The 16,072-nt window shown below is 40.1% G+C and overlaps 1 protein-coding gene across 3 annotated transcripts; it reads left to right on the top strand.

Moving 5' to 3' along the window:
• Window positions 1-22: 22 nt before the first annotated feature.
• On the top strand, window positions 23-10,111 carry LOC124144173 (AN1-type zinc finger protein 2A-like). Of its 3 annotated transcripts, none has more exons than XM_046513443.2 (11): window positions 23-130; window positions 2,080-2,122; window positions 2,694-2,745; window positions 3,203-3,334; window positions 3,892-3,936; window positions 4,295-4,410; window positions 4,918-5,040; window positions 5,700-5,772; window positions 5,912-6,000; window positions 7,627-7,714; window positions 8,832-10,111. In XM_046513443.2, the coding sequence occupies exons 1-11, from the start codon at window positions 76-78 to the stop codon at window positions 8,871-8,873; spliced, it is 858 nt and encodes a 285-aa protein (XP_046369399.2). In that variant the 5' UTR covers window positions 23-75; the 3' UTR covers window positions 8,874-10,111. The 3 variants fall into 3 exon arrangements, with proteins under 3 accessions (XP_046369399.2, XP_046369400.2, XP_046369401.2); XM_046513444.2 differs by having other exon boundaries at window positions 28-130; window positions 8,835-10,111; XM_046513445.2 differs by having other exon boundaries at window positions 28-130; window positions 8,775-10,111.
• Window positions 10,112-16,072: the final 5,961 nt, after the last annotated feature.

Here is a 16,072-nt window from a genome sequence, read left to right as displayed (position 1 = left end):
AGTGACGTTAGGTTGTATATAAAAGCTGACAGATCTCTTGAAGTGCACAGTCATATTTCTAGACGAAGCATAAGGATGGAGTTTCCCAGTTTAGGAAAGCATTGCTTTGAGTCGAGTTGTAAACAACTGGGTAAGTGTGTTTTTGGTCCATTTAGAAACACAAATATGTCATTAAACTTCCATTATTACCAGCTTTTACCTAAATGGGAACTAAATATATTTGTCAACAACGTTTGTGTCCTCGAAATCGGAATTTGTACTTCCCAGAGTTGTCAGTTGACAAATGACTTCTGAAGTTCATGCGTGAATGGAGTGTCAGAGAAATGTCTGATTCGTCAAATTGTTTATTCTATATAGTTATGATAATATAGAATAGTTAATTTTCTTTTTATTCTATTCATTAACTGTTAATCACACTGACGTGTTTTTGTCAATATGTGATATCATGATTGCAATCACTGATGATCCAAGCTGTTTTAGCAGCCTAAATGATATCCTCTCCATTGGTTGACCAAACTAGATCTAGTTAATTTTCTGTAGCTAATAAACCTAATGTCGAAATTGTATAAACAGGACTCTGACTAATCTTGATTTCTGTCAACACCGGACCAGATTTACTGAAATAATTTTTCATAAAGTTTAATCTGCCTAATCCAGACTTCCTTCACTCTGGATTCTGGACTAAAATTGTGCGACAGAGGATCATTTTAATTAATGTAATTGACACTCTCCCTAATCCGGATTGACTTTTCACATGTTCCCCTCACGTTTTCGGTGAGCAGTTCTCATCAACAAACAACAGAGCTACAGGTAAGCTGCGTATTTGCGTAAAATACCCCAAAAAACTATTCAATTAACTTGCGTACTGAAACGCATGCATTAAATGGAAAACTCAATTGTTTAAAAACAGCACTCGTAAATACCCAATGAAGCTTTTTCAGCATGCGTACAATGGAGCTAATTTCTGAAACACAATTATGAGCTAATTTACTTTCTGAGTCAAGCCTTTATTTAGAACTGTTATATACATCTAAAACATAATGTCATTTTTTTTTAAATCTCAAAATGATAACTCATTTGAGGAAAACCCAACAGAATGATGAATAGATGAGGGGAAAAATATTGGTTACCCAATGAAAAATGTAATGACCCAATTAAAATAGAAACCTTCGAGTAAAAACTCAATTGCTCAAAAAGTTATCAGGAGCTCTGAAACAATGTTTACAAAGTAATATAATATGTGATGAAGAGATTGGTGACATATATCGGGCCCCATATATTTTTGAGTTTGATGACAAAATAGTACATGAATCTGAAATTACTACTGGTATATAAAAATTTGCATATATTTTTATTATTCATAAGCACTGAGTATTAGTACACTAATTGTGACAATGCAGTGTTTGAAGTTAAGAATGAAAGTCAAGGGATCCATGTCATCATTCTCAAGGACCCACAAATTAAATTAAATTTCAAATACTGCAATGGCATCTTGGGCCAGGAGTCATGATAAGTGGGTTTTTATGAACCTTGTAGGGATTCTGGGTTAGAATTGGTTCCCATCAACCTAGGCTGGTCATTACAGGTATTGTAATACATCAGGTGGTCAGACTCAGCATGCTCAGTGTCTTGGTTGATTGCGTGTCATTGTCTGTACCACAAAGTCCAGTTTAGACAGGTTCCATGTGAAATCTTTTTAGTCTGGACCCTGTTAGTTGGAAGACCTTGTTTGAAACATCTCTATTGCATATTTACAGGAACAATTCTCTCACCTCAATGATATGTTATTCTTGATGATTTTGCTTAAAACGGTACCATTCGAGTTAGCTATGTTTCACTGCATACTCATCATTTGATATGCCTCTGTTGTGCATCTGGTGTCCTATGTGATCTTCCTAAATATAATCGATTACAGTAATTACATAGAAACAAGGTTGCAGTTTGGTAGTAGACTACTGTCTAGGCATTACACAATGGTTACAGTCTCTGGGCCCATTTGTGGATCACTAGATGTTCATTTCCCTTAGCTGTGTTAACATTAATAATTCCTGTTTCAATTACAAACTCATTCTTCTGCAGATTTTCTTCCTATGAAATGTGATGCCTGTTCAAACATCTTTTGGTAAGTCACCATAATCATAATATTATTTGCCACCCTCTTAAAATATATACTGGTATTTAAAGATGCAAAAATGTGAAAATAGTGTCTTATCATGATTAAGAGGAAAATCCCACGTTATGAATATTTGAACTGAGGATAAACATGATAAAGAGTCTATTTTGTTTCATTGCCAGTATAGCACTCCTCCAATTTTATAGGGTATGTTCTAATTTTTTCCCTACCCTCCTCTTGCATGCCCTGAACTTGAAAGGACCTGTCAAGTGGTTCCAGGCCTTGTGTTTGTATGTCAGGAGTGTCACAATACGCCTACCGAACAGCGGTTGAAACTTACAGTTTTAGTCAACGTGTCCTTATAATGATAACTTATAACAAAACCCTTAAAAATGGCAACTTTCTACTAGTCTTTATGATACCTTAACAATTGGGCAGTTTGGCAAAAACCACAGAACTGGTGCCAATTTCTAACGCTGTATTGATACTGTGACAAGTTGTTTTTAATGTGTTATGAAACATGGTCCACCTCCTGACACTTGTACAAACCCATCATCGTGTTTCTTTTTGATGTTTTCAGTCGGGATCATATCAAGTATGACACTCACAGTTGTACAGAATCATACAAGAAGGTATGGCATAACCTGGGGATAAAGGGATCTTAGCTAAGGCGATCATAACTCCCCTACATTAACATTGGTTTACTGTAGTTGTAGTGCTAAGTTCGTTTTGTGGAACAGAGGCCTGATAACATGATGGTCGAACAAGACTTTGACAATTTCTGCATGTTCTACTCATTTCTTGTTTTGTTGTCGTTAATGTGTCAATTCTTCATCCTTGTCATACTCAGCTGATAATTTTGATTTGATTTTTGGTCCATAGTTGTATAGCATCAGTTTTGCAAGTTCAGTAAAACCGTAAACTATATCTTGTAAGTGTTTGTGGTGAAAAGTTAAATATCAGGATATTTTTGGTTTAGTTATGTCATGTATATGCATAATGTGTTATGTAGTAAATATGTACAAGTGACCTTTTACATGTTCATGATGTTCAAAGCTAATTCTATGTTTTGCATGTACCACTTTGCAGGACAATCAAGTTCCTGTCTGTCCACTATGCAATGAGGCCATATCGGTGAAGAAAGGTGACCTCCCTGATGCTGTTGTGAGTCGCCACATAGACAATGACTGCTCCTCAGATCTTGCCAAACAGAGAAGAAAGGTACACATCACTGAGTCACTCTTCTTATATGTTCACTTCATTGCCCAGGGGCACTGGTGCCTAGCCGTCTAAGGCGCCGCGATTCGCTGTGCAGAGTTGCGTCCCTTGGACACGCCAGAAACCTATGATTGTGGGTTCGACTCACTCACTCACACTCACTCACTCACTCACTCACTCACTCACTCACTCACTCACTCACTCACTCACTCAACCACTCACTCACTCACTCACTCACTCACTCACTCACTCACTCACTCTGTGGGGATTCCAGGTTAGACCTTGGGTGGGTTGTAAGCCAAGAGGTGACATAATGGATCAGGTGCTCATATTCTGCAACTTGGTTTATTGTGTGACACAAGTCACTGGATTAGAATAAAATATTTACAGGTCGTCATCATATGGCTTGAATATTGCTGAATGGAATGTTAATCGACACACCGGCTCCAGATTATACTGATTATCAAGATTGTGAAAACATCCATCGTACCATATGTGGTATATTTTGTTTTTGTTAATCTTTTTTTCATGTTTATCATGTTGGTCTCTCCAAATTTCAGATCTATACTAATAAGTGTTCCTTCAAAGGCTGCAAGCAGAAAGAGGTAAGTGTTCAACATATTGAAGGGCTGGGGTATATAGTTATACCAAGGAATTCCATCCGTCTGTCCTTCCAAGGACATTTTTTTGTGCGACCTATAACTTGAAAACTACCAAGTGGATTCTTTTCAAACTTGAACACTTTTAATACCTGTAGGAGAGGTGCAGTTGAGTTCAATATTTGGAGTTTTGTGTGCTTGAAAACTTTAGTAATATTTAACTATAGATATTTCATTTTTGTTCACTAAAATTTTAAGCATGTTAATGCAAAGATCTACCTGAACATTGTTGAAAGTCCTCTATACTGAATTTATTGTTAATACATGTATGTGCTTTTCATGTGCAATAATACCGATGTTACAGCTTGTGCCAGTAAAGTGTGACAAGTGCCATCAAAACTTCTGTTTCCGTCACCGCCACGAAACTGACCACAAGTGTCAGGGATTTGAGAACACTGGTCAAGGGATATCAAATGCAGGGTCAGTACCTCAGGAAGCCATGCCCAGAATCATGTTTAAGGGGAATCAGGTTTGTAGGAGGATGAGTTGTTAAAACTGAAAGTAATGTGTGCAGTTCAACATTTGTTGGGAAGGTAGTATTTGAGTGCATCAGTTTACCCTGTAAGATGAAGTGTTTGATGCAGGCAACAAGCTATGATGAAACTACAAGAGTTCCTGATGAGATGTGTAGAAGTCTATTACTTTTGCTTCACCTTAAGGTTGTTGTAGCCATGGTAGCACTATTTCATATTTCATAATTATGCTAGGCTTTGAGGTTGTGATGGCAATATCAAATGCGAGTGTTATCATTCCTTTGTGACATCCACGATGTACACTTTGTATATCATCCATGTACTGTAGTGAGTGTTCTCATCGAATACTAAGGGCCACCGGTGGGGCTTGTGCACAGAGCCTTGTCTTGGATGAAGTGTATATAATCATGATAAAGGATGCCGTGTATGTCATGGATCTTCTTTGACTTTGCAGTGTCGCAGCTCTCTTTAGGAGGAAAACTAGTGCAGGTTCTTCATCTGGCAGCTCCACATCTCAGAAACCCCGCAAACAGCCACAACAGACAACACTGACCTCCTTCGGCAGAGGCCTGGACAGGTGACTCACCACATCTCTCTCATGGTCTTGTGGCGCAGGGCATAACCACCAACTTGGTCATTACATGACTTGTCCAGTTGGGACACTTGTCAGAATCATCTGTATTTTTCATCTTCTATACGACAAGCATGGAATAGGTAGCAACAGTAGACATGGGAAATGATGAGGGCTGTATTTCACATGTGTACTGCAGTAAAAATGCGATACTTAGGTTGAATTGTGATGCATATTGCAGTATATTGCCATTAACCTACTGCTAAGTTTTCTTCCACCTTTAAACCATGCTTCTGGAATATTGCTAGAAGTGGTGTAAAACCCAACTCACTCACTCACACTTCTCTTGTGGACTAATGGCAGTTATATATTGAACATTGAAGTGTTCTGATATCCTACAAGAGGAGGATGATGATATGGTAGTTGATGGAAGAATCAAGCAAAGCTTGCAGTTTCTAATGTTTCGCATGCCACCATGTGTATGGTGTGTTTCACAGTATGTATATGGGGTCCTTACACCAAGTCTTCTTCTTCTTCTTCTTCTTCTTCTTCTTCTTCTCCATCTTCTTCTTCTTCTTCTTCTTAATGATTGACCATACACCAGGTCATGTAAGCTGAGATGCATTTGATCACACATATATCACACCAGACTTTTAATTTACCAGGGAGCGTAGAGAGAGGCAGCAAAGACAAGCTGCACCACCAACAGCAGCAGCAGCAACATTGCCAGCTGGCATGGTATGTAGCTAGAGAGGGCTTGTTGATACATACAGAAATTGTTCATTTTCATGGTTGTTGAAAAATTTATAATTCCATTTGTCCAGATCATTATTGTTCTGTTGACAACCTCTAAATATGTTTTATGCCTTGATTTCAGACGGAGGATGAAGCTCTTGCCCGTGCAATACAATTGTCTATGGCTGAAGGTCAGTCACAACCGCGACCAGCGCAGGGCAAAAAACAAGGGTATGTGACCTTACTTCCATCAGCACATAATGATACACATTGATCAGATTTATGGATCTGTTTGTTTGATTGCATGCTGTACTAACCACATCACTTTTATTTGATATCAGTTGCTTCATCAGATTATGAATGATGAGTAAGTTGAACCTGTTGAGAAATACCAGTTTCGGTGCCGTTAAAAAATGTCTAACATAACCATGATCAAGTAATATATACTACTCAAAAGTAGTTATAGTACACCAAATTCTTTCATATTACTATAGTTAATCTGTCATCACAGATTAGGGGGGCATGGAAGGCCCAGTCGTCTAAGGCGCTGCAATTCGCTGTGCAGAGTTGCGTCCCTTGGGCACATCAGAAACCTATGATTGTGGGTTCGAATCCCGGTTTGCCACGATTATGTTTCTAGGTTTGTCAGCACCATACACATGCTCATGGGTTACACTTAAGTGGTAAACGTCTGAGACCTGCATCACTTTGGGCTTTCCTCCCACATTTATGCTGTCAGTGTTTGTTTCATGATCATGAATATTGCATACAGATAGCAGTGTAATGGTTCCTGGTCATACAAAAGTATGGTTAAAAGTTCCCCGACCTTGTCATACCCTTGACCAAGCTCCTTCCCAGCGTGCGACACCTTTGTTACCATGGTTACCCTCTCAGTATCATCTCTGCCACCAGTGTGTAAGTGGCCATTACAAAAATCTTGAATATTTTCCCTCTACCCCAAAATTTGTGATATGTATATTTTTCTGTCTGTCAGTGGAAATGTCATAATAATGAATTGGGAAAAGGTTCACGACTGACTTACTTGTTCGCAGATGAATTTACAATTGTTTGTTTTATCAGATTGGTTCAAGATTGTAGAGTAACGGAGAAGCTCTCATCTTCCCGTGTTCATTCTACATGATATCTGAAATGAAATTTAAATTCAAATAGACAAACAAAATAATTTAGGTGGAGACACTCATCTAATGTTTGTAAACACAACTCAGTTGGTTGAGAGTCCAACTCCATGCATGGTTGTGGTCACTCAGCCCAGTGGGGAGCTGTGTCTGGTGGAGCTTCACGAACAGGTTAACCCTTGACACCAGAAGTAAGTAGGGCTGTAACGTTGCACATCATTGCGATATAATACTTATCTCGATATTAGTGACGCGATATGACACATGTATGATACATGATGTGATATACCTTACATGGAAACTGAAATACATGTTAAGGAAACATTTCCATCATCAAAGATAGTGAATAGTACCAACACTGGTCGTAAGAGGCGATTTAGTGGATCAGGTGATGAGTGGTGACTTGGTTGATTGCATGTCATGTACACCTGATGGCATAGATCATTGCCCTTCAGATCAATCATTGAATTTTTTGGTCCCGATCGACTATTTACAGGCTGTCGTCATTTAGGTGGAATATTGTTGAGGGTGGTTGAGGCGGCCATAAAATTTCCAAGTTCTGTGATGGGATTCGAACCCACGAACCTTCTGATCAGAGGTCGGACGCCTTGTCCACATGACCAGCAAGCTGACATGGTAAGGATGTCATCTGTGGGATGACTCCACGCCTCGCCACACGGTGTAAGCAACAAACATGTGTACGTGTTTATGTTTGTTTCAGCCTGACAGCCCAGGAGCAGGAAGACCAGCTGTTGGCCCAGGCCCTGGCAGCCAGTGAGGAGGAGGCCAGGAGGGATCAGAGGAGGAGGGTAGGTGCAGCTGCATAGGCAGTGGGGTAGGGCTGGGACGGGTAACTCGGGTACTCGGGTCGGGTGGGTACTGAGTAGGACCTGGGTACCCACAGGACTACCCGGACCCGTGGTTAGTCGCGTGATATAATGTTTTATCTAAAACTCTATGTTTGAACTACAAGTCACTAATGTTCACAGTTCTTCCTGACTACTACGCCCATTCCTTCTGGCTTTTATATGTTTGAATAAAAATAAAACTTCAGTCAACTTCAGTGTATGTATACAGATTGTTGCATACATATATCTAAACACATTTTTCCAGAGCTACGGTCAACCTTTTCCCAATCGGACAATTTGTACCTACCTATTGAGACCTACAGCCGGTACCCGGGTAGGGTAGGGTAATAGGGGGTAGGATACCCGGGTAGTAAATTTGGAGTCCTCCCAGCCCTACAGTGGGGACATAGACTGACATTGTCCCAGTTATAAGTTAACTGAGGCAATCTAGACTTGCCCAATCAGCCTAGTGTTGAGTAGGACTCCTTTTTTTGTTTGTCTAGGGTCTGGGAGAGAGACTATTGGGACCTTCATGCATGATATATTGAAACATGTTGAAGTCGAGTATATAGGGAATCATTTCACCCACAACAAACCAAATTTCATTTGCTGATTATTGGAAACGAACATTGTTCATTTTAATCACAAATTTCATGATAATGCTCCATTAGAAATTATTGTATCTGGATTTGACTGTTGTTCTGAAGTTTTTATTAGTTTATGAACCTATCATGCCTATTGTAGCTCCAGAATTATCTGAATACTTTTGTCAAGAGACAAATTGTCTGTGAAAATGATGGACCAGATGTCAGAAATAAGTGGCCAGGGATCCATATTGCTAAAACAAAAAATGGTCATATTGGGTTATTTATTGATCATGTTAATGAGCCAGTGTCAGCTTGGCGAGACTTTCTTCTAACATGATTGTTATGGTTCTAGGGGCATTTGATTTATTTGCTATTTACAACATGCTGATTATAAATTTATATTTATTATTTCCTTGTCAACTTGTAATTTGTAGGCAGTGAAAGTGTCAGCGTGAGTGTATGGTCCTGATCGGAGTTTCCGTCTATTGCAGCAGCATCAACAGCAAGAAAAATCAATGTGCGAAGTTTCCTGAAACAGATGATGAGGAAATGACTTGGCATTCAACCTATCCTACCTTAGTGGCCTGAATGGTATTGTCCAGATAAAGACATGGAATGTACCATAGTTTCTTCCAGGGTGTATTAAGCGTATTGTGGAATGGGGAATACTTTCAAAGATTGTGTGCAATGATTGTTATCCTGCATTCTCTGCAGTTTCATTTCGTCATGTTTAAATATAGATTGTTGAATTTTATACCGAAAGTTTTACTGTCATGAACAGCCTCTCCAACCATCTCAACAGTGAGGGTCACAGTGACATTTATCTTTTTAATACTAGTCCAATGTTACACTTTACATCTTTAGAAATAATACTTTCTGATCATATTTTGAATGGCTTCATACTTGCGTGTATGAGGTTCAGGCTTGTCAGTTATTGTGTCATGGTGAATATACCAGAATCTATACTACTCAGTAGAAGTTAAGGACCACCCGAGGACCACTGCTATACTTAATCTGATATGCCATTTCAGATTACCTATATCAATATGAAAGAATCGTGTGGTCTGTAACTTCTTTTGAGTAGTATTCTGTCCATTCAAAGCTTTGATTGTGGCGCTTTCAGTATGGAGTAGCCAGATTGTGTTCTGTTGACAGAACCTTGATAAAAGTATACTATTCAACATTTGCAGAGGACCACTCAATAATTATGGCCATCTGGTGTGTGATTGAGAGTGAGTTAATATCTAAAGTTACATCTGCAGTATTTCAGCCATATCGTGACCTGTCCGGCAGTGAATCTCAAGTTTGATAATTATGCATATACTTCCTTGATTGCAACTCACTTCCAGTATGTTGAGCACTGTTAACACTTATCATCATATTCCAATCATAGTTTTTCTGATTTATTTATTCCATGATTTATGCATTTTGACACTTTGTAACAATTTTATGTACCGGTACTTTGTTTCTACCATTGTCTTTTGGAGAATATTGTGGGACTTTTTGAAATGTTTCTTCAAATTTTCTGTCATTTTATAAAAATAATAATCAACTTTATCAACTTTCGATATTCTTGTTTGAACTATTCTTGTACTTGATCATGAAAATTGTTAATTATCGAACATGTCTAAAATCCAGTGTGGTTCTCATCAGAGGGGAAATTATTAACGTGCATATGTTGAAGAGTATTGTTAAGTTTGATTTCGTGGTGTCCATGTTTATCTGAATGTTTTATGTCTGTGATATCAATAAAGTGTATATATATTTGAAATGTAGTTGAAAGTTTGTATTTTTCAATGAACAGATGTATACTTTTTTTCTGCATCTTTAGCAGCTTGCATGGTCTCCTTCATCTGATGGGGACATGGGTTCAAATCCTCATTCGCACTGATAAATTTTCTAGGTTTGTCGGGGCGGTCAGGTAGCCTAGTGGTTAAAGCGGTCGCTCGCACGCTGAAGACCCGGGTTCGATTCCCGACATGGGTACAATGTGTGAAGCCTATTTCTGGTGTCCCCCGCCATGATATTACTGGAATATTGCTAAAAGGGGCGTAAAACCATATACACACACACTCACTCACTCTAGGTTTGTCAGCACCATACCTGTGCTCATGAGGTTCAGCAAAGTGGTAAACGTCTGAAACCTGTGTCACTATAGGCTTTTTTCTTACATTAAGCTGACATACCATGATGTAACTGGAATACTGTTATTAGCGGCATTAAACCCAACTGACTCGCTCACTCCTTCACATGATAATGGGCAGCTGTCCGGAGAGCGGGAGGTTTGTGGTTTTATCCCCCGGCTTCCTCATAACAAAAGATGTTAAAAGATGGTACTTGTTACCGTCCCTGGAGCTCAGCATGAAGGGGCAAAACCAAACAGTTGGCTTGTCAGTATAACATCTCATGAGCAATGATCGTGGGTGGATTCCTAGTTAAAACAGCTTCCCCTAATTGCCTGGATTGCATAAATGTTCCTGACACAAGGCATTGTGGGACATGGAGCCATGCTAGCAGTGTCAATGTGTGGAGTGATGCGGTGGTGTCCCTGAGAGGGTGAGATGTTTATCACCGCACTCAGCAATATTCAAGCTATGACGGTGGCCTGTAAATAATCGAGTCTGGCCCAGACAATCCAGTGATTGATATTGTGAGCAACAATAATAAACAAACCAGAAAGACCGGCAGTGTTATATATTTTATTGCTGCTTCTGGTAGCAGATAAATTCATACAGCTTTGGCTATGATATATATTTGTGACACAAGCAATGGGTTCTGCATACATTGTGGTACAAAACTTGGTTCTGCCGTACCATGTTCAAAGAATCTACTCCGAACTTGTACGCTGAGGTAAAGCTAATCTCACTGCACCTTGACTAACTGTGGTGAAACCATCTACACAATACTAGTGAGTGAGTGAGTATGGTTTTATGCCGCTTTTAGCAATATTCCAGTAATATCACGGCGGGGGACACCAGAAATGGGTTTCACACATTGTACCCATGTCGGGAATCAAACCCGGGTCTTCGGCGTGACGAGCGAACGCTTCAACCACAAGGCTACCCGACCGCCCCTCTACACAATACTAGAGTACAGGCTCTCAAGTCAGACTGAAATATGAAAAGAAAGTCCTCGGTTAACATAACTTAAATAGAACATGCAGGTGACATTTTAATTGCTGTGTGAAGGGGAAGTTAGTACTACTACCTGGGTGAGTTGTCATGTACAGGCTAGGGCCCTGTTCCACAAAGTTACCATAACATGATGACATGCTTTAACCAATCACTACGACCCTGACCACCTGATCCTGTTAGTCGCCTCTTACAAGAAGCATGGGTTGCTGAACACCAATTCTAAGCTGGATCATCACAGGGGTATATGACTGTTGTCAGTCAGTGTGAAAGTACAAGAGTAACAAGTGTCTTGCACTATCATCACTTTGTGGATGAGGATGAGGACCTATTTGATGTCACGTTTTACAAATAAGCTTGGTCAGCATTCAGAAAGGCAGAAAGTAAAGGAAATGTTTTAAGGGTTCATTTGAATAATTTCCTAAAGTTAAAAAAAATCCAATTTTGTTTATCCATAATGGGCATATTTTCAATAAAACACAGCCTTTAATCTTTTTTTCCTTTTGCAGAACTTCGGCAGTCTTATGCATAAAACACTAAATAAATTGGCGTGGCCTTGTCATCAGATAGGAGCAAAGTGCTGTGAAAGTTAGGATGCTCAGCAGTTTTATTAATGCCATGCTTGAGAACCCCTCCAACATTCCAAGCCTTAATCACCTGTTAATATCATGGCAGAAAAAGTACACTTTGGTTAAAAAATACACCCAACATTTAGAATAATATTCATAATAAATCTTGGGTAAATATCCCTCCACCTCCTACCATTACTACACAGGACACAAAGTGTAGGTCCCCCTGGCTATTTAACCATGACAATGTACCACATTTCCTCTATTAGACGTCCAGGCGTCTTAATTTCAGGCAAGCCACTGATCTGGATTCTATTCTGTTTAACGCTGGCACAGTGGCAACTTATTACCCTATCCAATCCCAAGTTCTACAGTCCTACAAAGATTACATTTGCAGGAAACAGTCATTATTAAGAGAAGGGAGTAATCATTACTTGCCGTAATTTAATGTGATAGGGATAATTTCATCAAATGATGCACCCAGCCTCTATTAGAGGCCTGGCGTCTATTTGTTATAGAGCGTATAACCCGGTGTCAATTAGAGGCCACAAGTATTGGAGGCCAGGCACATAATAGCAGAAATATGTTATGTGTAGTGACGGCCAATTAGACCTGAAAGTAGTCGGTATAGTATCACAGTAGTAAGGACAATGTGTGAGTGAGTGAGTATGGTTTTACGCCGCTTTTAGCAATATTCCAGCAATATCACGGCGGGGGACACCAGAAATGGGCTTCACACATTGTACCCATGTCAGGAATCGAACCCGGGTCTTCAGCGTGACGAGCGAACGCTTTAACCACTAGGCTACCCGACCGCCCCAAGGACAATGTGTGTCCAGGGCCCGTTCCACAAAGCGATCGTAGTGCTATGGTATAATCGTAACTCCCATAGTTTAACACTGGCTTTCGATAGTCGTAGCGCTACAATCGCTTTGTGGAATGGGGCACAGGGTGCCATAATACAAAACAACTTTAGGGCTATGACTGTCGTAAGTCTGTTATGGTATGGGAGTTACAATCATCTTAGCGCTAAGATCGCTTTGTACAACGGCACCCTGATCTCTACATGTTAGAGCACCGCTAAAAGCTCTGAGCCAATGGGTGTTCATCATTTGGGTCATGTGTAGTACACTATTCCACGATACACAAAACTGATTGTCATAACATGTCTATGTCAAGTGTATATTTAAATAGAATCTAATTTTCGCTATCAAAAGTTGAGTAGTATATCATCATATCCACCCTAATATGGCCAGTGTACTATAATCTTGCATGTTTTACTTCAGTGCTGTATGTACAATCAAGAAGATTGCTTGGACGCGGACCAAGTGGAAAGTTTTTGTTTGTTTCTTTGTTTAATGCTGCACTCAACAATATTCAAGCTATATGACGGTGGTCTGTAAATAATCGAGTCTGGCCCCGACAATCCAGTGATTGACATCATGAGCATCGATTCACGCAATTGGGATACGATGACATGCATCAACCAAGTCAGGGAGCCTGACCACCCGATCCTGTTAGTTGCCTCATATGACAAGCATAGTCGCCTCTTACGGCAAGCATGGGTTGCTGAAGTCCTATTCTACCCCGGATCTTCCTGGGTCTGAGTGGAAAGTGTGAGCTGTTCACCATGTACAAAGAATATGCTAAATGTGGAACTCAAGTAAATGGCTGTGCTCTAAGACAGACAACTTGTGAAAGTCCTTTATTTTGATTAAAAATTGAACAGCAGCGAGAACAATAGGATTCAGCCCCGCCTTGCCCCTTTAAAGTACTGTCACTCATCCTCTGTCAATAACAGTTACATCAGTCCCCAAATATACGAAGGACCATCTCCGTAGGCTAGTGAATAGAGCATCTACCCAGAGAGCAGAAGGTCGGTGGTTTGATCCCCCACTGCGTCATACCACAACATGTTAAACAATGGTACTTGTTTCGGGGGGGCACAGGTGGCCCAGTTGTCTAAGGCGTCGCGATTCGCTGTGCACAGTTGTGTCCCTTGGGCACGCCAGAAACCTATGATTGTGGGTTTGAATCCCGGTTCGCCCTAGGTTTGTCAGCACCATACCCATGCTCGTGGGTTTCACTGAAGTGGTTAACGTCTGAGACCTGCATCACTTCGGGCTTTCCTCCCACATTAAGCTGACACGCCGTGATATAACTGGAATACTGTTAAAAGCGGCGTTAAACCCAACTCACTCACTCACTCACACTTGTTTACGGAAATGACTCCCTCAATGGCCTGCATGGCCAGATCTGAGTCAGTATAATGTGTCTGAGTGGATATTCATAATAAACTGCTGCATGGTATCTCAGTGGGCTAGCACAATAAAACCAGCATTAGTCACACCCACGCACACCCACACACACCATTTCACCTCACCTCACATGTACAAAATTACCTTAAGTGTCAAGATTATTGTGTCTGTTACAATAATAGGATCAGTGCATTGTTCTAACTTCATGTTGGTCCTAGGGGTTTTGGCTAGAGCATTTCATATATCAGTTCCAGTGATGAGTGAGTGAGTACGGTTTTACGCTGCTTTTAGCAATATTCCAGAAATGGGCTTCACACATTGTACCCATGTCGGGAATCGAACCCGGGTCTTTGGCGTGACGAGCGAACGCTTTAACCACTAGGCTACCCGACCAGTGATGAGGAACTCTTACATCACTAATTCTGAACACTGTCACTGATCACTGAGCACCAAGATCAGATAGTACAGATATTAGATAAATAACTTATGGCAAAGATGTAATAGAGGTAGAGGATTCGCAAGAATTACCGTAAATCACTTACGTATCCCCAGCAAAATCCATCTCAGTATATCATCATTATCCCATCACACCTGTGTTGACTGTAATAGAATTTTATTTCCTGCGTAATTAACTACAGGTACTTGCCATGTGGAGATAGACAAATGTCCATACAATATATCAAACACTTTATTATGGAACTTAGCCATACATCAATGTCAGGTATCTTCAAATTGCAAATGAAACTAGCATATGTCAGCTCACAGACATACAAAAACCTCCCTTCTTTCAGTGAACAATGTCTAATTCAGTGGGATGCTGAATATTGTCTGAAGTTTCTAAACGTGCAATAATAATTATTAGTGACAGGAAAATAGCATATGTGACACATGAGATAAGATTAACAGGCCATTACATTCTGACCTGAGATTACAACTTCTTGTATATACAAGTACACTATTGTCGCTAAAACTGTAATGCCTACGTTGGAATGATATAAAATATGTACATACTGAATTTACCTACAGACCTAGATTAAGTACTGTTTAGGTCTGTGTATTAATCTATACAAATGTACAGAGGAGGAAAATGTACTAAAAATTCTACAGTTGATTATATGGTAGTTTTGTAATAAGACATATCCACTGTAACCTATCTTCTCAGTAATATTTTCACAGGGCACATAATACTGTGTTCCTACAACAAACTTCATAGGCCTCATTCCGCAGGGCATTTTAACATCTTTTAACAGCAACTCATGACAAGTGAGTGAGTGAGTGGGGTTTAACGCCGCTTTTAACAGTATTCCAGTCATATCACGGCGTGTCAGCTTAATGTGGGAGGAAAGCCCGAAGTGATGCAGGTCTCAGACGTTTACCACTTCGGTGAAACCCACAAGCACAGGTAAGGTGCTGACAAACCTAGAAACATAATCGGGGCGAACCAGGATTCGAACCCACAATCATAGGTTTCTGGCGTGCCCAAGGGACGCAATCTGCACAGCAAATCGCGGCGCCTTAGACGACTGGGCCACCTGTGCCCCCTCATGACAAGTGTAGGTTCTGGTATGAGAGATCCAACAGCTGCAGGTCTATTGACAGAGATGGACCTGCCTTGCAGGGAAGGAGGTGTCTGACTGACTAGATTCATCTACAACTGTATATTTCAATTTTGTCTTCCTTGGTTTACAGATCTTTCGACCTTAAAAATATAAAGCTCAGGACTTTCAAAAAAATCATCAGAAAGACAATATAATTTGTTATACCACGGTAAATA

Source organism: Haliotis rufescens, unplaced genomic scaffold (genome assembly GCF_023055435.1).
Source record: "Haliotis rufescens isolate VD_foot unplaced genomic scaffold, xgHalRufe1.0.p SCAF_7, whole genome shotgun sequence".
Classification (NCBI taxonomy): Eukaryota; Metazoa; Mollusca; class Gastropoda; order Lepetellida; family Haliotidae; genus Haliotis; species Haliotis rufescens.
This window is presented reverse-complemented; position numbering and strand designations above follow the sequence as displayed.